General features: G+C 33.1%; 1 protein-coding gene across 1 annotated transcript in view; it reads left to right on the forward strand.

The window, feature by feature from the left end:
* Window positions 1-8,609: 8,609 nt before the first annotated feature.
* LOC111414277 (uncharacterized) overlaps window positions 8,610-27,585 on the forward strand; it is a 347,116-nt gene continuing 328,140 nt past the window's right edge. Inside the window, exon 1 of the mRNA XM_071198115.1 lies at window positions 8,610-8,817. Coding sequence (XP_071054216.1) covers window positions 8,734-8,817 — 84 coding nt within the window. The 5' untranslated portion in view covers window positions 8,610-8,733. The remainder of the gene's footprint in view (window positions 8,818-27,585) is intronic.

Genomic DNA, 27,585 nt, shown 5'->3' on the forward strand with positions numbered 1-27,585 from the left:
GCTATGTAGACAAGTCTAAAATTTTAATACCAACATTGATCTTTAGTTTACGAACTGTTATGCTAAGATTCACGAAAAGTGAAATAAAAAGTTGAGCATAAGGGTTGTTTTATTCCTGGGGATTTCTTCAATGATGAACCGCGACGTTGTCGGACTGTGGTTGTAAAGATGTGGTCTGTATGAATCATCATACAACCACACCTTTTTCAAAACATTGGTTACATTCTTTCATTGAGACATTTTTACCAAATTAAATTATTTAACATTCTGAATTTATTCTTGTGATTTGCTAAATTTTAGATCAAAAAACACTTCTTTGGCGTTAATCTTAACAACACAGGTTGCTTATGATGTATCATATATAGAGATCTATTTGCTAGCTCTACTGCAATGCTCTAGCCTCCCAAATGCATACGCATGTCTGATTTGTTTCAACATCAAATTTTAATATACCGCTATCAACGTAATTTTGTATGTAATTATTCACTATGTTTCCCAATAGGTCCTACTAATAATAAGATTAATAAGTGAAGTAGTGCTGTGCATACGACATAAAAACAAGAGTGTGTTGCTATACAAAATATTATTACTATCATTTATTAAAATTCATTCAATCAATCAACGTTACACTGTAGGTACCCAAAGTTAGTTAATTAAAAATAATCGTTATCAAAATAAAATATTATTATTAAATATTATTATATTGTGGACAAGATATCACAATTTGATGACCCCGACAAATCTTTTGCCCATCCCCACCTAAGACGTGACCCCAAAAGGAAACTCTTTCTCTGTCGAAACCCACCAAAACCCCGTCAAGTTTCTAACAAGTAAACCCCGTCAAGCTCCATCAATTCACAACAAGACGTCAAGTCTTTTTCTATCAAGTTACAGCAAGTCGCCATCCCAGCCCCGCAACCATCAAGCTTACGGTCAAGTTTACACTCGTGTGCCAGTGAGTTAGTAATATGAGTATATTTTCCTATAAACCTGAAAATATAAAGAGGAATTGCAAATAAAATTAAACATATTTTTAAGAATTATTAAAAAAATAATCATTTAAAAATTTAATTTAATTTAAAAGAAAACCTAAACGTATTTTTGACCATTTTTATTAAAAATTATGGATCCTGTTGATGGTGACAATTCCACTTATGAATTATATTTGGCCATTCCATTTTGGTCTTCTAATCCCGGCATATGGTTTCGACAAGTTCACCTCATCTAGAATTAGGAATGAAAAAATTAAATTTAAGGCAAATTTACCAACTGAGATAATCTGGTACCCTGGTAGATCTCATTCAGGAATCTCCATATTCATATTCTTCACTCAAAAAACTTTAATTGAAAGGTTATCTTTGGTTCGAGAAAAACGACTAGACGATATACTTTCAGGTTCTCAAATGGGAAATCAAAAACCATCAGACTTTTATAGATCGATGTTGACCAGGGTTGGTGGTTTTCATGTGGTTAGTCGAAATTTATTACTAAAATTGTGGCAAAGGAGACTAACTCGTGTTACTTCTGTAGCTCTTCTCCGCTCTTCTGATAAAGAGGACGTTGTGGATCTTTCTATCGCCGACAGGATTTGGGTTCAAATCGTTGAATTTGACGTCGACATCAACACAACTCCTCTTAGAAGTTGAAAAACACCACAACACAACACCATACACATCACAGCACGACGAACTAGTAACAACAATTCAAAATTTGACTTTAAAGTGTTAGAACACTATTAACTACTATTACGCAACAACAGGACAATAAAACAAAAACTTTACAAAAACATATGAATTATTTAACTTCTCAATTTCAAAGTATTATGCCAACAAATACGTTGAAGAGTTGTAATTTTAGTTGCCTCCAAAATTCTCGAGAAAGAGTAGTACATACGGTAAAAAAATGCTTACGGTATTTACCATAGCCAATGTTAAAATACCAATCATAGGTGCGAATTTCCTTGAGGCATTTTCTATCTTGGTGGATATAAAGGAGAAACGATTAGTAGCTTCAAAAACGAATTTATTTTCAAAAGCTCTTGTAACGTAAATAAACCATCCAAATGTGTCTTCAGGAGTTACAGCTTTACATTTCCTGAGTCACCACATATCTGCTGAAGGCATTCTCAAGAATGCATTTCGAAATCTAGGGTTAATGTCATAATAGAATTCCCAAAACCTACAAAACTTCAACAATTACATCGATTCTTAGGGATGATAAATTTTTATCACAGATTTTTACCAAATAACTAAACCTTCTTTACATCATCTATTAAAAATACTTTATTCACTATTATTCTCATTAGCATCTCTTAGAAATCTGACGTAAACAACGTTTAAGTTAGATTTCTAATACTACGGAGCAGCGAACGTTTTAAAATCAGGGAAGATCTACGACAAGGCGATGGACTCGCTCACATATTGTTTAATATAGCGCTATAAAAGGCCATTATGGAGTTGCAAATACACCAGAATAACACCATTGTGTACAAAGAGACACAAATAACAGCATACGAACATGACATCCTCATAATGGGAAGATACAATCAAGGAATGGAAGAATGCTATGAACAATTGACGGAGAATGCACGCAGTGTAGACTTGCATATAAATATACATAAACCAAAGTAATGGGTCAGAAGACACATGCTAGAACAAAACTGGACGATTGTGGACGATAACATTGAAGTAGTGCCAAGTTTTACCTGTCTGGGACTTGGAAGCATAATAAATGAGACCAATGACACAGCACAGGAAATACGAGAAAGGGTCATGAACGAGACTAAAACACTAAACGCACTTGATGCATTTCTAAGGTCATCGCTTATTCAACGAAATGCCAAGATTACCATATATAAAACTTTGAGAACACCAGTTATTACCTATATATGTGAAAATATTTGGTTTAATAAATGAAGGCGACGGTTGGAGAATTCGGTATAACTACGAACTGGGAGAGTTATACCAGAACCTGGATATCAGAAGAAGAATACTACGGAGGAATGTTCACAAAAGCTAGTGGATTGCCGTTTTCCCGCTGCTTCAGAGGAATATATGGGAGACATGTCTCGATTCGCCAACTAAACCATAAAACATCTGAGTGTTTCAATTACATAGGAGGTTTCGGTATTGTATTTCTAGCTCTAGTAGATCATGATTACTATTTCATGTATGCTGAAATTGGTTCCCAAGACCGAATTAGTGGCCGCGGTGTATTATATCAAACTATAAACAAATACTGACGAATAGTATAAATCTGCCCATCCCTTGCTCTCTCCCAGACAACAATATCTTTCTTCCTTATGTATTTATGAGTGACGGTGGATTTATACTGAGCAAACATATTATGAAGCCCTTTCTTGGACGTCATAATAATAATAACTTTTATTATTCCAACGGATTACATTCCAATAAAGGGATAATGTTACAATAAACAGATAATTGATTCCAACAAAAAATAGAAAAAGTGTCACTCGACCAAATTAGCTGCACGCATTAATTTGTTTATTGGGGAATTTAGACCTATATTCGTGTTAGCGCGATTCGGTATAAAGGCACCATAAACACGCGTACTACTCCGCGGTACTCTCAGATTCAGTTGAGCCAAGTCCTCCGATGCAACCAGCACACACGACATCACATCCCGCACAAACCCAGTACACAGCAAACTTCTTCGATCCTCAAGACCATAACGTCGTAGTAGATGTACATAGTTCAATTCCCCTCTAGGTCAGCGTTTTTCAACGTTTCAGTATTCGGGGCACAATTTTCAATAACAATTTTTATGGCGGCCCCCTACCAGTGCGTCATTTGTTTAAAAATTTTGGCAGCAGACAGCATGAAACCTAATAAACTTAGATGCCGTTTGGAAACACTTCATAGTGAGTACGTTAACAAGCCCTTAGAATCCTTTGAATTAAAATTAAAGTCATATGAAGAGCAAAATTAAAAAGCTGTACTTGCCTCTTACAAAATATCATATAAAATAGCGAGATGCAAAAAGGATCACACCATTGGTGAAGACCTTATTCTGCCAGCTGCGATGGAGATTGTAGAAACTATGTTTGGAGATAATTTTGCCAAATAATTACAATCCATACCTCTTTCAAATGATACTGTTGCCCGCTGAATTGGTGATATAGCCGAAGTTATATAACATCAGCTTCTTGAAAAGATGCAACAGATAGCAATAAAGACGCCCATTTAATTGCCTATGTCCGATTTTCTGATGAAATATCGGCAGTAGAAAAACTACTTTTCTGCAAACCTATAGAACTCAAAACAACAGCACTCGCTTTGTTTGTTTTTATTAATGAGGCAAACATAGAGTGGAAAACTTGCGTTAGAATATGCACTGATATAAACTATCCATTACAAGTTTCATATAAGACGTGATATGAAATTTTGGAAGGACAATATGGAAAGTAAATTACAACAGTTTTATAAAGGGTGTATGTTTCCAGAATTGATAGATCCTCGTCACACACGTCGTTTGCCGATACGTGAGTCTACAAACGTAACAAACGTTGGTTGCGTTGGCTATTTGGGCAATCAAAATAGTAATGCCGCCGGACGGTAATACCGTAGGACATTTTACAGCTATTTCATATCGAAATAGCCTTAAATGGGTTGTTTACGACGATTTGAAAGATGTCGCAAAGGAGGTTCAGCCTATTTTTGAAACTATACCACCATTAATTATGCAATGAAAAACTTGCCGAAAGACCATGTCTATTTTACTTTTAATTAAATAACATTTTATCTTATTTGTTATTTGTTGTTATATCTCCATTTTAAGTCATAGACCGGGTGTCAAGTTAACTCTACGTTACATATGCAACATACTAAAATCATAAGCAGAATTGTTATAGTCATCAATATGTTACTATGGCAATTGTAATCGTAATTCTGTAATTCGTCAATGCTGGTTTGAAAAACAACCGTGGTAACTGAACTAAAATTAGAACTAAAAACTAGAACTAACACTAGAAACTTTCGGGTTTTGCCGCGCGTCTTTTAAGAAAAGGTTTGACGTTTCGGATGCCATGTTGCAACCTTCTTCAGCAACTGGTTCGAAGTTGTATTTCGAAGTTGCACTTCGAACCAGTTTCTGAAGAAGGTTGCAACATGGCATCCGAAACGTCAAACCTTTTCTTAAAATGTAAATAAAATTCGTTTTTGTACTTTAAATGGATATTTTATTTTTATTTCTCTACCGGTTTCGCCACATAATTATGGCATCTTCAGGAGAATACGTCAATGGTTACAAAAGCATCCTATGATAGAAGTTACTGGGCATTTCTTTATGTATTTTCACCCTTAAACTACACTGAGTATCTTATAAAATTGCGATTAGAGAGGATTAAATTTTATGAAGCGTTATTGCGTCGTGCACTTTGGCGGCAAAGACATGCCGCAATGAAAATACATAAAGAAATGCCCAGTGGGATGCTTTCATAGGATGCTTTTGTAACCATTGACGTATTCTCCTGAAGATGCCATAATTATGTGGCGAAACCGGTAGAGAAATAAAAATAAAATATCGAAACGAAGAAATAAAGGCTTTTCTTGGGTGACTAATTTGGGCGGGGACTGTAAAGTTCGGCCATAGGAGCCTGAACGAGTTATGGGACGCAAATAAGATGGGGATTGAGGTGTTTCAAACTACAATAAGCTTCTAGAAGAACTGCTTTCTAATTATTATTGTTAGAGTACATCAGGTTTGATGATATCACAACAAGGAGTGAACGCAGAGATCTGGATAAACTCGCTCCGATAAGGGAGATTTTTGAAATCTTTACTTGCAACTGCAAGCAGCACTATTCTCTATCTCAATACTGCACGTCCTCTTTGTGTCAACCATGCACATAGAATATAGATCAATCGACCCGGATACAGGAGATAACAAAAAACAGAAATTATAATCTTTTACAACATGACTGTGTTTATCTTTTTTAACTGGTAGGCGCTGGTTAACAACACAATCTTGCTTCTAAATTTAATGAACTTTATTACCAAAATATAGTCTTTATATGTATAATTTGTAATTTGTTATGAAAGCCTTGAAAAAATAAAGGCGACGGTTTTGAGCATGCTTTTTTATAACCAGAAGTATAACTAAAAACCCTTAAACAAAGATTTAAATATAAACACATAAATGAATTCCAACGCTTAACTAAACAAACGAAATAATACGATAAAAACACTAAGCTCGCAGACTCTTATATAACCAGAAAGTATGTATAACCAAACCCCTATACAAAAATTTAAATATAAACACACAGATACATTCCAATGCTCGGCTAAATAAACGAAATAATACAATATAAAATCTAACACTAAAGGGTGGTGTTGAAGTTGTCGACGAGTTATGTGGTAATTATACAGTTTCTAGAAAAACAAATCGTTTACCGTTGGTGGTATTTTACAAGCTGTTGGATATTGTCGATATTAACAATGCAGTAATTTACGCAAGCAATCACGAATTCAAAAATGAAGAGAATAGAATTATTGATGACCGTTGGTCTAAGTCTGGTACAAGATCATCTGATATTCAGGCTCTAGAATGGTAGACTTCCGAGAGAGATATGTTAAAAAGCGGAAAAAAAAGGAACTAGACATCGAAGGTCCACCTGGCTTGCATTGCGTTGGCCTGGAACACCCCACGTTACAGTTTGCATGGTAACCTCCCACGTTGCAGCTGCGGGGAGAAGTTAATAAAGGATCTATGTCAGCTAGATCATGAGAGGATACAACAAATTCTCCTGGCAGACGTAATGGGTGACCAAAAACAAGTACAGCCAAGGAACACCTTAGAATTCTTTTAAGGAAGATCTAAGACCAAGCAAAACAAAAGGAATTGTTTTTCCTACATTTGCTTTTTCGTCTAGATAAAATAGCGTTCAAAATTGTATGGAATCGTTCCAAAATACCATTGCTTAGAGGATGATAGGAAGACGTATGAATTTGCTGAGAACCAATTAATAGTTCTCAGCAAATTCTGAGATTACATTGTGAGAAGATTTGCGATTCGAACTGTCTTCCTCGATCGATTTTTTCATTTTGAAGTGTTGGCGTTCCCCACGTAGAGTTATGGCACAGGTTGAGAAACACTGCTCTATAGGTGGATAATAGGCAAAATCGAAGTAGTGGATAAACCTAACGAATTTTCTCTGAACTTTCCTCTATGCCTTAAACCAAGATTTGTCTAGAACCCTAGCGATTGAAAACAGTAATTTTGATTAACGTTTTTAGAATTTTTCAAAGAGCAATGCATTTTGATGCGTTTTGTTATATGACTTAATACAAGTATACAGGTGTCCCGTATCTTCCGCATCAGAGCATTATACGGTTGTAGGATACATTTTCTGAAGCGACCTTTCTAAAACAAAATGTTTATAATAACCGTACGGGAACTGTTTAACGTATACAGTATACAGGTTCATGTGCCATCTGTGACATCTATGTCAATAGAGAATTAGTTCGTCCAGGTTCTTGGTGAACTACGAATAATACAAGTTCAAATCTACTGAAAATGTAATATTTTGGTAATAGGTGTGTGCAATAAGGATTACCAAGCAAGAGAGAAATTCTTTAAACTCCTTATATAATAAGTGGAATGAAGTCAATACTCGTGGTGATTGTGATGGTGATACGATGGGGTTCGAGCTTGATTTAGAACGGTTACTTGCGTATGAACCAAAGCAGTTGATACATATAATCTTTGCAGGTTTAACTTCTTCCGTAAAAGTATCATTTCATTGTATCACAAATTTTCTACATTGTTTTCTTTTTAGAGGCTTCATAAAACATACAATTACTTAGTCCGTGGACATTTGCTTAATTACTAAATCAGTTAGAAAGACAGTAAAGCTCCAATTTTAGGAAACGTAGCTGGACGAAATCTCGTTATTAATGCAACGTCGGAGATAAACAATATCCCGTTTTCCTGGAATATTTCTTTCTTTCAGATAGAATTACGCGCAAAGTAATCGGCTTAGCACGACGCAACTCGATCAAATCATCAAAAACTGAAATCTCCCTTTTATTTCAAATTTGAACGCAGTAACGCAATTATGTACGCGTGGGAGAAAAACAACTTTTCCGGGAAACTGGCGGAGCGAAAATCTAAACAGGGCCAAATTTCCAGTCGGAAAACCATAAACAGGAAACTGATTTATGCGGTTATCGGAGTGAAGATTATTATGAAAGTTAATTCTTTTTTATTTAATTAATTTAATAATTTTTGATTAAAAATTTGATTGGTTTTTAAATAATTCAATTTTGCTTGAAGTGATTTTTCACATTGTAAATATAAAAATGAAATTCAATTTTGTGAGTTAATTAATACAGTTTTTTAATAAAATTTGATAAATGCATGGAAACTCACTTCTGAAAGCAATCAATCAGACTATACTCATGGGCTAGGAACAAAAGCTCGATTACTGAGCGGTAACTCGCAAATTCTGTAAAAATAAACGTACGGCACCGTTTCCATCGTGCGGTATCGATCCGGGGGCGAAGCTTAAAGCTTCCCAGTCGGGGAGTGGGGACAGTGCATGCTGTTGCTCCTGCGACGGTGGCGCCCTTCGAAAACGTGCTGTCTATCCCTTGTAAATGCACAAAGCTGGTCGAAAATCAGACAAAAGCTAATGATTTCTATATGAAACAGACGCGAATTTCGAAGTCGCGAACATTGCCGAGTGTCGGACGTTCATGTTAGGAACATTCGAAAATGTTCCCCTTCACGACGTGCATGTGTTTCAGGAAAACCGAAAATTGGGTCGTTGTCGAGCATTGCTTTGAAGGTGCGGCACAGGTAAATGCACTTTATGCACTACTACTACTCTACGCTGCCGATATTGTTTATATATTGCTTCAATTTGGTGTGATGTTTACGAACCCTGATTTTAACTCAAGGGTGGAGTGTTTTGTTTTTGCGACGGCCGGAAGTTAGCGTTTAAAAGTGTCAACAGTAAGCACGTTTTGAGCTGGTAATGACGTATTAGCATCCTGATGTAAAGAGCACTACGGTCATCACCTGTTGAAGCGGTGTTGGGTAGAGCTTAGCCGGTCAACGTATTCAATTTTAAATAAAGGCTTCGTCAACGTCGCATGTCGTTTTGTTATCGATATATCTACTATCGCACATTGCACCCCCATAAAATATTTTTGCTTCCCCCATCAAGAGTTTCGTTATTATTAACCATACTTATAATTTATAATTGATTGTACTAGTTTATTAGAATTCATAACTTTATAATTGTTTAATGGTTATATGGCATGGCGTTTTTAAATGTATATTTTTTATAAGAAATATAAATATTTATGGAAACCTTATAAATTGTATATATTTTGTTTCTTTTTGTGTGTAAAATTAAAACTAAGAAATTAATAAATTATTTCAGAGTTATACAAGGTAAGTACGTTATTTTAATTACTACCATTATTTATTGGTCAACTCATTAAATGACCGTAATTAAAAATAAGTAATTAAAATCAGCATTTGATAATCGTGAACAAACGCTTCAATCAAATTCGCGTCGTTACAGTACATTACCATTTCCATGAATCGTTTGTATTTACTCATCGTTGTTTGCAGTGAAAATGAAATAGGGTAACAAACGGTGAATTTCAAATTCTGCGCTCATCAATAATTCGTTTCAAACATACATAGGTACGTTTTTCCGGTTCGTTTCCGGCGGGTTATAGGCTGAATTTGGAAAGCTGTGTGAATCAATGCGAAAGGAAACCGCCGAAGAGAGCAAAGTCGACTTTCGGTCGAGTGAAATTTAAATAACAAGATACAAAGCTTTCTGTTTCTAAGGGAAGATGGACCTGAATTACTCAAATTTTCTGGGTCACCTATTGTGTTTGCTTGCTTTTTTGCCAGTCGACCGAGCTTCCTAAATGAACGTGAGGGGAGAGCCGCTTTTTCACCCCGTATCCTCATACAAACAATGTCAAAGTTCAGCGAACTAAATGAACTTTCTGTGGTGCACTTTCAACAACGTTACGAGGTTGTACCTAGGTTAAACTAGTCGAAAGCTATTTTTAAAGTTCTGATTGCTTTTCTTTTACTTTTATATAATCTTTCTGAATTTTAACTTGGGGTTTAATTAGCACTTCAACCACATATGCTATTATGTCTAACTATTTATAGTAGTACAGCGTATTTCTCCAGTCTATAATTAGAGAACACCAAATGCCCCTCCAATTACGAAAATCGGTTCGATGATGCATGCTAACCCATAACATCCACAACTTACCATGTAGTACCTACTGAAGGTCGAATGCAATATCGATACTGCCGCCAGCCATCACCAGCGGTTATCGCAAACTGCGTTGTAGACCACAGCTTTAACGATCCGCAGCGATGGACATGCAATTAAGTTTTCGCCTATAGATATAACGCTACAAAACGACAACCAATACAGATATGATGTTTCTCGTATTTAAGTTAACTTTATCTGGATTGAAATTCTGCTTCTATTATCTTCATTAAATGATTTTTATAACTCGCTATATAGCTGACGTGTTTAAACATTTTTTTATCACGTACCTATTACGAATTAAAATATAACACAATTAAGAAAAAACGTATCTATTTATACAGATTAAGAAATAGCGTTGAAGTCGGATCCCAAAAAATATTTCGGGTATTTATGAGGTTACTTAAGAAAATCTTTTGATCTCTATCAATCGCATTAAGGGGAATTCGCGTTACTGAAGGAAATAGGAGTAAACAGAAAGTATTATAATTAAAGATTTTGATAGATCTATAGTCTATATAGGGATGGCCAACCTTAAGCTGAGTACCATATTTTATCCTACCTGCCAAGCGGTTTCATTTTAATTTGGTTTCCTTTTCAAAAGTAAAATTGGGTTTTAAAGAAGGCGTGCAATAACATAAGGAATGTCTTTGAAATACCAATAAATTGTCAGAAAGGAATTATAATTTTTTTCGTAGAGAAACAATTTTTTATTTTTGTTGCATGACAAAGATTTTTTTATTTAACACTATGGAGGTAATAACCTTGTTACACATTTTTGTATTAATGATAAATTTCCTTAAACCTGCAGTTGAGGAGTGGTTTAAAAATCACACTGTTCTACGGGCTGGGTCCTTCAGATCCAAAGTTTGATGCTTATTCCTCCCACAGCAATACAATATAATATTAAATTTATTGATTATAGAAATTTAAATACAGGAATTTCTATAATCATTAAAAGAATATAAATCCTCTTTAATCATAAAATAAATGTCTAATTACATTAAATTTATTGTATTCTACTGTGTCCGTCATATTATGTACTGCTGAAAGTAGAAATATGTAGTTATCAAAAAACAATTGCCTTTACTTTACACAAAAAATTGTAAACAAAAAGATTTGAAAACAATATAAGAACAATTTTTGTCTAAACGTAAACTAAAATGTTCAATAAACACACAAAAAATTGTGTAATCAGTTTTTGATACTCAGGGAATTGTTTAAAATAATTGGTTACCATAGTTACTCATGGCTACTGCTATTTTTATCATTTATACAAATTTGAAGTAATTAAAACTTTAAAGTAATTTTTAACGGAAATTTTCTTATGTAACCAATATTAATATTGAATGTACTAGATTCATAAAAAAATCCTCTTTCATATTCCCTAATAAAAATGGGGGATTGCAATTTTTAAAAAAAATATCGTTGTCGTAATAACTCGTTTAGAAATTGCGGAAAGAATTTGAAATCTACACCAAAAAATTGCAAAAAATTTAAATCTTTAGACCCGTTTCAGGGATTTTTCCATAAACCGTTTATTATGATTTTATCGCCTATATCCGTTACTTTACGGACACACTGTATACAGGGTGAGTTATTAGTATCCCGGCGGACGATAGTTGCTAAACCGTTTGAGAAAGAAAAAAATGTTTTATACAAAAGTTGCTTGACTCACCACTTTCTATTTCGTAAAATTATTTTCACTTATACAGGATGTTCCATTTAGGCGTAACGGAAAGTATGTAGATTTTTGTAAATGAAACACCCTGTATATAAGTTATCATATTATGAATAGAATTAAATTTGTTTATACAACCGTATAAACAATTGTTTTTCCAAAATGTGTCCATTGCAGGATCTTTTTAAAAACGACGTAAGAACGACATTTTTTCCAATTTTGCCTTGAAACTATGTCAGATAATAGTTAAAGCCAGTAGGTAGATGATAGTATCCAAAGATATTAGATACGTTATACAGCGTGTTCATAAAACTTAATTACTTTTGATGTTTTTCAAATGTCTTTTTCATAAGTTTTTAAATGGAACATCCTGTATATTGTGTGCTGGTTGAATTGCCCATCAAGTTGCCTTTAATTAATGATAATGATGTTATATATCTAACTTAAGTAATTTTTCTAATATTTAGAATTTAAAGAATATTCTGTCTATTTTTATCAGTATTTTTTGTTCTTCCTTTTATTATTTCATTAAGACTTTATAATGTAAAATAATTTTGCTGCCATATACCACATTTTAATGCCACTTGGTACTTTATGAGATTTAATAAGATGTAAGTCATAAAATATGCAATTGTTCTGCCATATAATTTACGACTTTAGAGAAAATAAGAGGCACATGTTAAGAGTTACCTCAAGATCTTTTATACAGCGTATTAATGCTATTAGAAGAGAAAATGGGCGGCATTTTGAACAACTTCTAAATACTAATTAAATTAATACCTACTTCTTGAGCATAGTTTGTTACTGCATTTCCTTCAAATAATTTAGTAATTAAAAAAAGGATTTATTGTTCTGCCATTTAATTGTATTTTTATCACGTTTTGATTATTTTAATTAATAATAATTAATTAATTAATAAATATTAAAGTTTTTTTTTAATTGTATTTTAATACTACTATAATATTACTGATTTACAAATGACAGACAAACAAAAAAAAGTGACAAGAAAAGAACAGAATATTACATTATGTCACTTTTTTAAGTACAATAATGACAGTTTATTACACATTTTTCTTTAAATTCTAAATATCAAGAAAACTATCAAAGTTAGACATATGACATACTTATCATTAATTAAAGGGAACTTGATAGCCAAATCAACCAGCCAAATATCAAAGGTAACTAAGCTGTATAGTGTACCTAATATCTTTAGATACTATCACCTACCTACTGGCTTTGACTATTGTCTGAGGTAGTTTCAAGGCAAAATCGAAAAAAAATGTTGTTTTTACATCGTTTTTAAAAAGATCTTGTAATGGGCACATTTTGGAAGAACAATTGAATATCTCAGGTACTATAAACGCTGCGAAATAGTACATAACATATACGGTTGTATAAACAAATTTAGTTGTATTGATAATATGATAAAATATACAGAGTGTTCCATTTAACAAATTTTTGTACTCTCCGTTACGCTTAAATGGAATATTTTTTTGTTTTTCAAACGGTTTAGCAACTATAGACCACCGGGATAGTAATAACTCAGCTGTTATACAGTCTATGCACAAAATGTAGATGGTCAAACATCTTAAACAAAATTCTCTGCGCAGTCGATGCTGCATAGATTTGCATTCTCCAAACAGATGCAAGTACCAAGAAATTTGTAAAAATATTTCGATTTTCGGTCCTTGCAGTGTTTACACCTTTGTCGACCAGTCGAAACCGTTTGAGATTGTTGTAAAGTTGCGAGTCCTGATAATTCAGCCGCTAGTCCTCTTACTTTCCGCGGTAGGTTCGGTTTATTAGCTCATATTTTCATATTTTCTAAAACTAATTTATTGCCAAAAACACTCGCCTGCCATTCTCCACACTCGTACAGTAATTATGTTTCTAGCCCACTTGTAATATAAATAACTATTAAATGTTTTTAAAAATGACACAAGGAAACCAGGAAATAGCCGTAAATGAGATTGTACTCAAAGTTGCGGAAAAGGTTGGAGTAAGCCGTACTTCTGTCTTTAAAGTTATTAGGGAATACAAAGCAAATGGTAGTTTTTCTGAAACAAAAATAAACCAAAATAGCACAACTGCGGTCTAAAAACTTGATGAAGCTGATAAGTATGCTATAAGAAGAAAAGATCATGAATTCTTTTTCCGCAATGAAGTACCCTGAGTTGAAAAACTTTTAAAAGTTAACTAATGTTTTGAAAAGTTTAAATTTTAAATGGCAAAAACGAGGACGGAATAGCTTGTTAATGGACAGCGAAGAAATTATAATGTGGAGAAGAGGTTACCTTACAAAAATTAAAGCGTATAGGAAAGAAAATAGACCCATTTATTACCTTGATGAAACATGGGTTAATACAGGACACACAACCCCTCATGTATGAGTAGACGAAACCGTGACTTTGGCCAGACAAGCCTCCTTTGATGGCTTATCTATCAGATTAAAATCCTTCAGGTGACTAATTCACTTTTTTAAATATAAATGTGGTTTTTACAGCATAAAATAGATTTTTTAGGAAAAGGAAAATAGCTCATTGTTTGCCATATTGGTAATGAAATAGGATTTATCGAGGGTGGTTTATGGTGCTTTCATTTGATGGTCATTTGAAACGTGGTTGGCAAATATTTTATCCGGTTTAGATGCAAACTCTGTTATAGTAGGCAACATAAAGCAAAATATTCGCTTACCGCCATATTATTGCGAACTTAACCCGATTGAGTTAATATGGACTGATGGTAAATATTTTATAGTGCAACGTAATACAAGCTTCAAATTTGCAGATTTAAAAAACTTTTTTAATGAAGCCTTGCAAAATATAACTGAAAAATAGGGAAACTGTTCATCGAAAAAGTCGAAGTTAAAATGTGGGAGTTGAACAACCAAATTGAGGTTCAAGTTGAGCTACTAATCACTAATATGGCTGACGATCATAGTACTGATCTTGATGAAGAATCAAGTTCATCATAATGAGCTTTAAACAATATACATTTTTTAAATAGTATATTTTTTAAATGTTGTAAAACCTGTGAGAATATTTAAAAATCAATATAGTTTGTTAAATATTGATCAATATAATATTTAGCTTTTAAAACGACCCTGCTCAATGTTTTCGTACTATCACGTGATTAGCGCGTGAACAGTGCATGATTGTGTTTATATTTAGTTCGTCTTGGATTTGACTTGACTTTAGTGAACCAACGGTCCATGGTAATATTCCGCCCTGTTTCCGAAATATTGGTCATTCTCATAATGACCCCGAGAATTGTCCTTTTGAAAGGATCCTGTAGGTTTCTGTTCTGCATAAATCTCCCAGTGCGATGTGTAATAGGTTCTTGTATCCACTATAGAAAACACTTTTATTCCGTATTTATTTGGTTTATTTGGACTGTAGACTCTAAACTCTAAAGCTACATCTTCCGCGAAATGCTAATTTCATTTCGTCTAAGGTCACATATTCACCCAGACTGTAATGTTTTTTACAGACTTGATTAAATGTTTCTAATACATAATATGTTCCTTACGGCAGTAAGTTTGTCTAATTTCCGTCGCTCCTCTCTTGTATCGGTATTGTCAAAACGTATGCAGTTCATCAGGAAAATATATCTTTGTTGAGACATGCTAGAAGGGAACATTTGCAGTCCTAAACCTTTTTTGGACCTACAACTAAACCTAAACCTTTTGGCTAAATACAATAAACTGATAAATGCCTTTATTTCGGTTTCATTGGTAGGTGTAACATCGTATTTACTCTTGAATTTTGTTGATGCTTTTTGAATATACAAATTAGTGTTTACTGTACTTATATCTAAAATTTCTTCAAAAAAGAGCATCCAACATTGAAACGGCGTGTTGGACTTTCTTGTTTCTCCAAGAACTCCAGAGAAGTGGGTAACGATGTATTGCTATCGGCGAGGAGGAGCCGCTTTTTCCACTTAGTTCTGCTACTTCCCTAAATATACTGAGATCGGGTACTACCAGTACTAGTAAAAGGATTGTTCTCTTCATTTGGTTCTTCTTATTCTGTATCAGTACTATGTTCATAATTATATCTTCAGTAATTGATTCACTATCAGATTCGTCACTAACGTCTGGACTTGGAATTTTATTGATTTTCTGTTCGTAACAATCCATTCCACAAAATAAAAATAATAAATTCGCATGTAGAAAACGTTACGTGCACGTAACTTACAACACACTAAACATAAAACTCTTGGCCTTCATTTATACAGTAATGATTTTGGCAGGTCTCATAGACCCAGCTCGTCAATACAGTCATACATCTTTGATTATCTTTGAGTTAATCAAAGATGTACTATTTTAACTTATCGTTCGCTAATTATCCTCAAAAAAGGGAGCCATTAACCCTCAAGAGAGTTTTTCAGTTTCAGCTTAAAAAAGGGTAAAAGCTAAAGAAATCATTGACCTCACTGAGAAGTTGATAAATAGAGTCGTTTCGACGAAAGAATCTCTCTGAATATCTTTCTGAAACGAAAATTTAAAAGGAAAGGGATATAAAATAAAAAGCTTAGATGAGATTTAACCAAGTAATAAAAAATCTGGAACAATCGCAGATTTGGAAACTAATAACCATAGTTCCAAAAAATAACTGGAAGATGATAAAAAATAAAAATAGTCACTGTAAAGTGTTCCTATAAAATTTGGTTTTAAAAGAGAGTGACAAATTTTATAAAGACTCTTTTATAACTTTGCAGAGTAATAAAAAGTTACACGTTGGCGTAAATGAAATTTACAACATCCCTTTAAAATGATAAGAAAACATTTTAAGAAAATAGGAAGGAAAAATGAAAGCAATTCAGTTAAAGAAAAAAAGCAAATTTAAGAAATGCAAGAAAAGTGTTATCGTTCAAACATTTAGATTATAAAAAATATAGCAGCAGCTACGATTAATTAAAAAAGATAAAATCTTAATTTAACTGGAATTTATGCAACACAAATTACATAACCACAGTACAAGTTCACAAAACTAAACAACAAATAAACTAAACAATAAATATATACAAAAAATCTTTTTTTAACTTTTTCATTTTCCTGCATTTTTTATAGGGGTTATAATATAAAATTTGAAGTATTTCCTAGTTTTATAATGTGATTAAAATATTATACCAAACTTTTTTATGATATATGTATAATTAATTCATTATATTTCAATTTATAGCACAAATATTGCAAACTCAACCTTTCTAGCGAATGTCAGATTAGAACAAAGAAATGATAAACATAAAAAGCCGTGACGATGTTTTTAAACATTAACAAATTATTTGTATGTTATGTTGAAGATAATTACTTTATTTTTAAGAAAGTGTAGAAAAAAGAAAAGTCTAAAATTTTTATATTTATGGAAAATGTTATGATGTAAAGGTTGGATTTGGTTTAGTTGTGGATTAAATGGATCCTGTTTGCTTGCTACTGGCTTAAGTTGAGTTGCGTTTAATTTGGTTATGGATTTTATGTTCATCTTAACCCAAACATAACTGTACATAGTCTCTTGTATATAAAAAAAACATATAGTATGAAAGTAATAATACTATTAATACAGGATGTTTCAAAATAACGTTTAATTATTTATTGGCCCACAAATCAATCGTTACTGAGTTAAAAGTGATTCCATTTGTCAAACCAAAAACCTAGTGAGTTCAAACAGACCGAAGGAAGTAGTAATTGCGATTGTATGCAGGGTGTTTCTCAACTTATACGCATAAACTTGGAGATTTACTCCTTATGACAGATAATGACTAATAAATAAGTGAAAAAGATTGTAGTAAAAGTATTTTAGTTCCCTAGATATCCGATATATGCGGTGATATCTAGATAATGCGTTTCCCGGAAGGTTGATAGGCCGAGGTGGATCAATGGCATAGCCACCTCGATCGCCCGACCTCAATCCTCTTGGATTTTATTTTTGGGATCATTGATGTTAATACTGAGCCAGAATTGCGATATCGGATATATTCTGCTGTCGAGACAATTCGCCAACATCCTGGTTTAGGCCGCGCTAGTGGGAGATAATGGATTCAGCGAACGTAATTGTGTATAGATAATATTAAAAATAATGTCGAATACTTGCTGTGATGTTATTTTAAAATGTTCTATGTATTCTTGATTTGAAAGTAAATTTCACGGATATCTACGAAACTAAAAAACTTTTGCTACAATATTTTTAACCTATTAGTCATTATTTGTTCTGAGGAACAAATCCCAAGTATATGCAAAAATCACCCTATACAGGGTAATTCAAATTCGACACCCTCCATTGGGATCTCAAAAACCATAAGAGATACAGAAATGGGGGCAAAGTTGCGTATCTTAGAGCTCACCATTTTTCAACTAAGTTTTTGGATCTAGCCGTTGTAGCTTTTAAAATATGGCAGTAAGACAAAAGAATGACTTTTTCGTTTTTAGCCTATAACTTCTTTATTTTTCGTTTTTTCGTGAATCTGAATAAACATTCTTAAGGCAACTTTTTATGAAAAATGTCGTGACACAACTAGAAATTTTCTCCGATGTTTCGTTTTCGTGAAACTATCATCAGGTTTATTTTCTTTTTAATAATTCAATGTTTTTTTAAATGAAATACATTGTGTGACATATCATTGAAATCAAAATTAATTATCCTATTTTTTGGTGTGAAAATCAAATATGACGTTCACAAGAAAAAATAAACCTGATGATAGTTTCACGAAAACGAAACGTCGTAGAAAATTTCTAGTTGTGTCATGACATTTTTCATAAAAAGTTGCCTTAAGAATGTTTTTTCAGATTCACGAAAAAGCGAAAAATAAAGAAATGATGAGCTCTAAGATACGCAACTTTGCCCTCATTTAATCATTTCTGTATCTCCTATGGTTTCTGAGATCCCAATGGTGGGGGTCGAATTTGAATTACCCTGTATACATCTTCTTTGGTGATTGGAATCTAATAATATGCTTTTACAAGGTCAATTTTTGAGAAAATGTACAACCATGTAAATTTAGATTGAAATCCTGGATATGTGGCAAAAGATATCTATTGTGCACTGTGGCTAACAATAAGTTTAGTTAACAATAATCGCCACACGGCCTTCAATCAAGCAATGCTGATGCCAACGAAGATGATGATGGTTTACAATTTCCTAAAGATATCATTTTATCAAATTCCTACTTAGCCAACTTTTAGTTAGATAAATCCAGACGCCTTGGCTTATAAAAAGGTAGATATGAATTTGAATTTGATGTCAATTAAATCTGGATATTTATTTAAAAGTTTAGTATAAGCGGTTTCAATAATGTATAATTTTAGGGAGAATCATTGCTTTTAATTAGTTGTCCGGTTGATATTAATTGGGTTGTCAAATCAACTAAACGTTTATTTTTGATATTATCTAATGTACCACACTTGTTCAAAAAATTCGCACCAATAATCGGCGTCTAAACAGCAGCTATGGTAAAAATAAATAGAAAACTTCTTCCCAGGTTCAAAGTAACATTTTTTTATCCTACATTGATATACTTGACTCGTTTGAAGCTGTATTACAAGAATCATTGTCTTTTAACATTTAATTCAAAAACGATAGTTGTTTATTTTATCGAAAATAAAAAGACATGAACTTCTTTTGCTGCTGAAGTTGGAGAGCATGTTGATTTAAAATTATTTATTGTTGAAAAGGTTACTCATTTTTTGATTGGCCCAGAATATTTCAAAGCTTTATGTCCGTACTTATCGTGATAAAAACACAGTTTGATGAAAAGGTGACAAGGAGCGATTTCAAGAATTTGAACGTGATCTAGACTTATATTGATTTCTGCAATTAGTACAAAGTTCCTGTTTAGGTTGATAATTTTTTAGTAATCATTTGTGAATGAAGAGAATTAATGCTATTCTCCATCCTTGCTTGTTTTTTACAAATCGTTTGCAAAATCGTCTGATATGACAATGTAAATTCTGACAATGGCTTGATAATTTCGTTAACATTTTCAGAGTGTATATTTATTTCGATGGGTAAGGTATCTGAAGTAGAATTATTTTGTTTATTAATTTGCGAGATGTTGTATTGAAAAGGCATGGAAGACGAATTGTAGGATTCTCAAATATTGTCCGCCTTATTTAGCAAATCGTTGACATCATCTTTTCCGGATGCTAGTAATGCCACTGAAATTATTTAAGGAACTCTACGTCTCCATAACTTCAAGAACAACTCATAACTGACAACTTGGCTACCTCCTACTGTAGAACTGTATACAAGATTCTTCGATACATTTCAGAGGGCTTCTGATCTCCTATTTCAGATCCCTAAATTGTAATCGCCGGAAAGTTATTTAAGTTACGTTTGAATGTAACATCAAATTAATTTATGGTAAAACAACTAAAACTAGAACTAACAATAGCAATATTACTAGAACTTACACTAGACCTAGAACTAGAAACTATCGGGTTAAGGCGTGTGCCTTTTGTCTGGTTTCAACGACGGCTTCAGGATTTCCGTTAAACTACACATGATTATTGTGGAAGTTTATAGGAAGAATATTAGTTAAAAAGCCAATGACAGTATGTCGATCTTCGCACAGGTTGGATATGGTAAGAGTAAATGAACTTGAACTAAAACTAACACTAGAACTAGAAACTTTCGGGTTAAGCCGAGCGTCTTTTGAAAAAGTATTTGACGTTTCGGGTGCCATGTTGAAACCTACTTCAGAAGTAAATTCGAAGTTACTTCGAAGGCAGTAGTATACAATCGTAGTATACGTCCTATAAATGTTTAAACATTGTTTTGAAATGATTACGAATTTGTTACTGAAGAGGGTTGCAATATACAGTGTGTTAATTCATTATCATACCCGACAAAGTATGCAACCAATATCACAAATTGGTATTGCAATGCGACGAAAGTTCCTAAAACGATGGCAACAATTTATTCATTAACTTTAAAAGCCGTTTAAAGTATATTTAGATATATTTTAATAATAAAAATTTTAAAATAAAGAAAATCTAAAAGAAATTCTCACTGAACGTTATCGTTATTTTGATTTGTTGGTTGACTTACCGCTTAAAGCAACCGCTAGAAACAACAATAGTTCTAAAACGAACTGTTTCGAAAAATATAAAGGCAGCAAAAAACTGTTAAAGAACAAAGAAAATACAGAAACTCACAAAGCGTACGACAATCACAACAATAACGATGAGCTGTCAACATCTGGTTACTAATTTAAAATTATCCAAGCTACCACTACATATTGAGATATGCAGCCAATATTACATAGATCACGTGGGTTACGATAATTAATTGACACAGTGTAGCATTCAAAACGTAAAAAGTATTTGATACTTTTTCAAAAAACTACACTACTTAATCCGAAAGTTTCTAGTTCTAGGTTTAGTGTTAGTTATAGTTTTAGTTTAACGTTGTTTTTAACGTTAACATACACCCTATAAATGTTTGAATGTTGTTTTGAAATAAAAAAAACCCTATCTTTACATACGAAACAGGAAAACAACAAGAATAAGAAAAATAATAGTGTTAACAAAATAAACCCAGCTTCAACATTTAAATCGAATGATTGTTATGATTACAAGATCTGTATTCATAGAGGTCTGAAAGAAAGATCGGAATTTTGGATTGATAAAGAAGAGAGTGGAATATGAAAAATGTGTAGAAACACAAAAAATAAACACAAAATAGATTGTGAAGAACTCAACATTTATGTAGAAAAGGCATTTTGATAAATAAATTAGTTGCTAATTTATTTACTTGATAGAAAATATGAGGAGAGGACCCAAGGGTAACGTTTCTCCTAAATCTAGAACCATTAATTTAGAAGCATGAATAGAAGGCGCTTCTTCCTCATTTAAGAATAATTCCCATAAATTTAGGAATGCATTTAGAGATGTTGGCGTTGCTCCGAGATAAACACGAACTACTCCTTGCACTTTTACTAATGTAAACACCATAAATATTTTACTGTTATCCTCACAACCTAAAAACAGCGGTATTACGGAGTAAATTAACCACTATATTTCTACTTAGCCACTTACATGTTTTGACCCAACACCTTTGGCTATTCAAAACTTTCGTTTTGAACGTGTAATTAGATCATGCCCATCCTTATTCTTAATATATTTTCAATTCTGTCTATACATATAGTAAACATTTGGGTTAGTTCACGAAATATAATTTGTTACTTTATTACGAAATGTATATGAAACGAAATAATATCAAAGGAAGTGAAGTACTCTGTATAATCTGTCGATTATCCAAAAATTCTGAAAAGTTGGCAATACAGCTGAGGGGATTCTGGAACCGAAAACTCTCGATGGCATACCGGATGGTCATGGGGGGTTACCACTCTTCAGAAGGGTAGTTCTTGTAGTTGATACCCTTAGCTGCTGAAGAGCTACCCCGAAGAAGAAGAACTTACCTGATTTTACCTGTAACTCGTTGGTAGTTTGGTTAGTACTTTTCAGAACGGTAGTTCTTGTACATGCAACCCTTGGTTTACCCCGAAGAAAAGAAACTTACCTGACTTTACCTGTGACTCTGACGTCACAACGTTTATTTAGCAGAGGTCAACAAGGTTATTTAGGTCAATGGCGGATTATCGATAACACGCAGGTCATAGGTCACACGCTGAATTTAATTGATGTTGATAATCAGAGAGAGAGTGTAACGGTTATGAAAATAAAACAAACATATATTAATATTAATTACTGTATATACTTTTTTTTTAAACAATATCTATCATTAAAACCAAACCATTTTACAAATACCATATTTTTTTTTTGTTTTAAAATCTTTTCAACCAAGTAAACATTTGGGTGCATCACTTTTTGACGTTGAATTTCGTAAAATCTACCTTGAATTTCTTTATTATTAATGTCTTTTATTATAAAGGTCGTTAGATTTGTAAGTTTGATACGTTTAATTGTGAAGACTTCAGTAATTAGGAGTGACCTAAATAACCTTGTTGACGTCTGCTAGATAAACATTGTGACGTCAGAGTCACAGGTAAAGTCAGGTAAGTTCTTCTTCTTCGGGGTAAACCAAGGGTTGCGTGTAGAAGAACTTTCTTCTGAAAAGTACTAACCCCGCTACCAACGAGTCACAGGTAAGATCAGGTAAGTGTTTCTTCTTCAGGGTAGCTCTTCAGCAGCTAAGGGTACCAACTACAAGAACTACCCTTCTAAAGAGTGGTAACCCCCCATGTCTATCCGGTATGCCATCGAGATTTTTCGGTCCCAGAATCCCCTTAGCTGTACTACTCAAGTTATACCTTAAAGCCCATCGCAAGCCAACGCTACGCGACCGCCTCATCGAATTGCAATCTCGCCCCTTTTTTTAAAGAGGGAATAATGCGCGTAGCGTTGGTGTTCGAGAGGCCTAAGAATCTACTAAGAGTTGATATCTATAGGTATCGGTATCTTCAAAAATTACCTTCTAAATAATGGTCGGTAATAGGTTCGCATTTATACAAGATTTGCATTTACACACCGAGGTTCAAAATGTTAATGTTCGTCACAAAAACACATTGATTCGCCATCGAATTATTTTAAATATCTTTTTCGCTTTTTTTAAGCTGAAAGAGATGGAGATTTTCAGATGAGATTAAAAGGTAATGAAATGCACGTGATTGTAGTTACTCAAAATTACTATCAATTTATTTTTATTTGAATTATACTGTTAGGTTCTTGCATTTATGTGATCTTTGTAGCTGTTATTTAAAGTTATTTACCACAATTATCTCTTAAGATATTTGCTACTTACGTAAATCAAATATGCTGCAATTTTCGCCAATTTTGATCATCGTTTATGTTTCCTTCTTTTAAGATTGGGTAATTTTAAACCAGTTTACATTACACAGTTTTGATTTTTACTTGTTTAGAACACTCCTTAATCGTCTTGACCTAGTTGTTATAGATTTTCGACGGTTTATATAACACAACCTAAAAGCTTTTTTCTTGCTTTAAAAAAATTTATCTTTAGAGTAAAGATATACTAGATAAATAACAAAAGTGTATCAAATTATAGAATTCTTTTATATAGAACATTTATTTGTCGACTGTTTCCATCAGTATGCGTACAAATTCGTATTGGTCATAAAAATCCTTGCGTTCATTTATATCCAGTTGTTCATGTAACCAACACGTATAAATAGAAATGACAACGTGTAAAAATACGAGTTTTAACAGACGCCAATTATTGACACTGAAATGGCACAAATTTGTAGCCCGAGTCATTACAATCCAGATCCATTACGATAAAACATGATGAAGGTAGCTCCTTGACCGCAAGCCACCTCGAGTTGAATAATTATGGTTGGGATTGCTTGCGACCGAGGTATTACAATCCAGAGCCTTTAATATAAAATGCATTGATGGTAGCCCCTCGGCTACAAGCGTCCTCGACTTTATTCTCTCAGCGGATGAAAAACTAGTGAAGTGCTAGATTTGAATAATTATAGTTGAAGTTGCTTGCAGCCGAGACATGACATTCCAGATCCTTTAAGATAAAATGCGGTCAAGGTAATCTTTTCTCAAGGTCGCTTTCAAGAGATGGTATAGCAACAGGCTTTACTCGAAGAGAACCATTTAGAATAACACTGTTAATGAAAACGAGCTTCAAACTAATTAAAGAAACATTTAAAGAAAAAATTTAAGAACTCCCACAATGAAGCCATGGATAAAAATATTACAAATAGCGAACTAGGATAAAATTCATAATATGGATACTAACAAATGCAGTTTCTGTACCAAATGCGTTATAAATTCATTCGCATTATGAAATGTTAGTTCCCATGAGAATACAAAATGTCAAATTGAAAGATAAGCAAATACACAGTTTAATCTAAAAGAAAAACTTTTTCATTCATTATTACCTTATGTTTATTACGATATATTTTTTTATATAAAGAACGAACATAATACACTTAAATAACGAAATAATAATAATTACAAACTAACATCCACCATATTTAAGGCATAAGGCAAGAATCTTTTGTTGCACATTTAGCAACCGTTAGGTTTCTCATATTATTAATTAGTTTCCAACCTTTGTAGACAATACTCGGTTTGAGTAAAATTTGCTTTGTCCACTCCAGGCAAAATATTTGGCATTTGATCGGCAAAATCACTTTTAACATCAGTTTTTAAAGTTGACCATGCACGTTCGATAGCAAAAAAAATTGGGCTGAATGAGATTTTGCATCTGGTTTCTTGAAGACTAGATATAAGGTTGCTCATTCATGATAAATCAAAGCCTTATTCCTTATACATCCATAGCCATGAATGTTTCCTCCTTTACAGCTTGCAGATATATTAGCAATCCCTTGTGTCATCATCCCTTCTTGGTATAAATAGATTAAAATTGGTTTTATCCATGTAATAATATATATTTTATTAAATATGTAGATGTAAATAACAGGAATATAGCTAAAAATAAATGGAGACAGATTAATAATAGCTATCTCAATTTAAAGTTGGAAAGGGATAGATGCCTACCATCAGGTAGTAATCGCGATCATGATGATTCTACAAGCGGTGAAAGTGAGTAAGAAAACATAATGAAGATGCAAGAGAGTATAGTAAAAAAGAGATAACACAGAAAGAGATGGCAGACTAGTAATAGAGATAATAAATCATGACCTGAATAAACCTGAAGATGGTATCTTTATTTTAAACTACCCTTCTTCGACCGATTTTATTGTGCGTAGCCTGATTACAATTTTATTTATAAGTTTTACGAAGAATTTTGTGGTTGGTACCTGCAATGAAGATCGGTGGTGATTTTAGTTCGTTTCTGCATTATTTATTCGCACTTGTTTTCTAAAAATGATAATATAAACTTGTTTCATAATGATTTCGAATGGATTTCACTTGTTGACTACACCTTTCATCAGACTTTCTTGCAGGGTTTTAAGTTTAAATTGTAGCTGAGTGAAAAGTTGAAATAGCTTTGAAGGACAACCTGGAAAAAACGAAGGAGAAAAAAATTAAATTATTATTGTTTTAAAAGCCACATTATATTTTAATGTCATTTTCGAAGTTTATATCCCCATCACCACAAGCAACTCTTTCACTGACGACAGACGCCTCCAGTAAAGGGTTAGGAGCAGTTTTATCACAGACTATAGACAATAAAACCTTTTGCATTTTTTTCCCAAAAATTATATTCAAGCTAAATAAATTATTCAACTTTTGATAGAGAATTGTTAGCAATTTACACTAGTAACAAATTCTTTAAACATTTTTTACATGGACATCAATTTGTGGTTTACACTGACCACAAATCACTAATCAACACAATTTTTTCCAACACAAAAAGAACTCCACGTCAGACACGATATCTTAGTTATATAACACAATTCACATCAGATATCACGTACATTAAAGGAGAATCAAACATTGTAGCGGACACGTTGTCCAGAACAAATATTGATTCTCTAAATTCACACTACCCTGACACACAAACTTTAAATAACGCATAATTTAATAATACAGAATTAACACATTTACTAAACAAACAATACTCAAACACACAAACTACAATATATAACCTATCGTAACAAACAACATCACATTCAGATGTAAAGTTTTGGTGCGACATTTCTACAAATAATCCTTGAACATACATTCCACAAAAATTTTATAAAACAATTTTCAACAAATTTCATAACTTAACATATCCTGGTATTCGCGCTACTACACACATCATCAAAACACGATTCTTTTGGCCTCACATGACAAAACACATTCAGTTATGGACAAAAACCTGTTTGCGATGTCAACAAACAAAAGTGCACAAATATACAAAATCACCTATTAGCAAAATTCCAATACCAAAATTAAGATTCGATCATATTTACATTGATTTGGTTGGTCCTCTTACTCCGTCCCTTGGCTGCACATATGCGCTCACCGTAATAGATCGTTTCATGCGTTGGCCAGAAGCTTTTCCTCTCAAAGATAGTAGTTCTACTTCTATTGCGAATACTTTGTTGCGACATTATTTCAGACGATTTGACATTTCTAGCACTATCACGCACGATCAGGGACGACGAATCGAGTCAACACTTTTTTCAAAATTTAACAAACTTCTCGGAACACAACAAATTCGTATATCTGCATACCACCCCCAAAGCAATGGAATAATAGAAAGATTCCATCGTACATTGAAGACAGCCCTCATTGCCAGAGGAAATAACAATCGTTGGAACATCGATCTTTCCATAGTTCTTTTAGGTCTACGATCATCACTTAAAGAAGATATCGGTTGTTCTTCGTACTTCGTTTACCGCGAGAATTTTTTATGGATTCACAAACATCGCCTGAATATGAGCCAATTCTTACCAATCTTCGCGAAACGTTTTCTAATTTACAACCAGTATCACTCTCAAATTAAACCATTCATTCATAATGATCAAATTTTGTTTTTGTTAAAATTGGTGGTCCATCTTTATCACCCAATGAAGGTCCATTTAAAGTGTTAACTCGGAACCCTAAAAATTTCATGATATTCAAAAACAATAGGAAAATTTCAATCAGTATAGATAGATTAAAACCAGCAATTTTAATTAATGACAAATTACCAGACGTTTTCAATGAGGTAATCAATAATAAAATAAATAGCCAGGTCAAATTTGA

This window comes from Onthophagus taurus, chromosome 1 (assembly GCF_036711975.1).
Source record: "Onthophagus taurus isolate NC chromosome 1, IU_Otau_3.0, whole genome shotgun sequence".
NCBI lineage: Eukaryota > Metazoa > Arthropoda > Insecta > Coleoptera > Scarabaeidae > Onthophagus > Onthophagus taurus.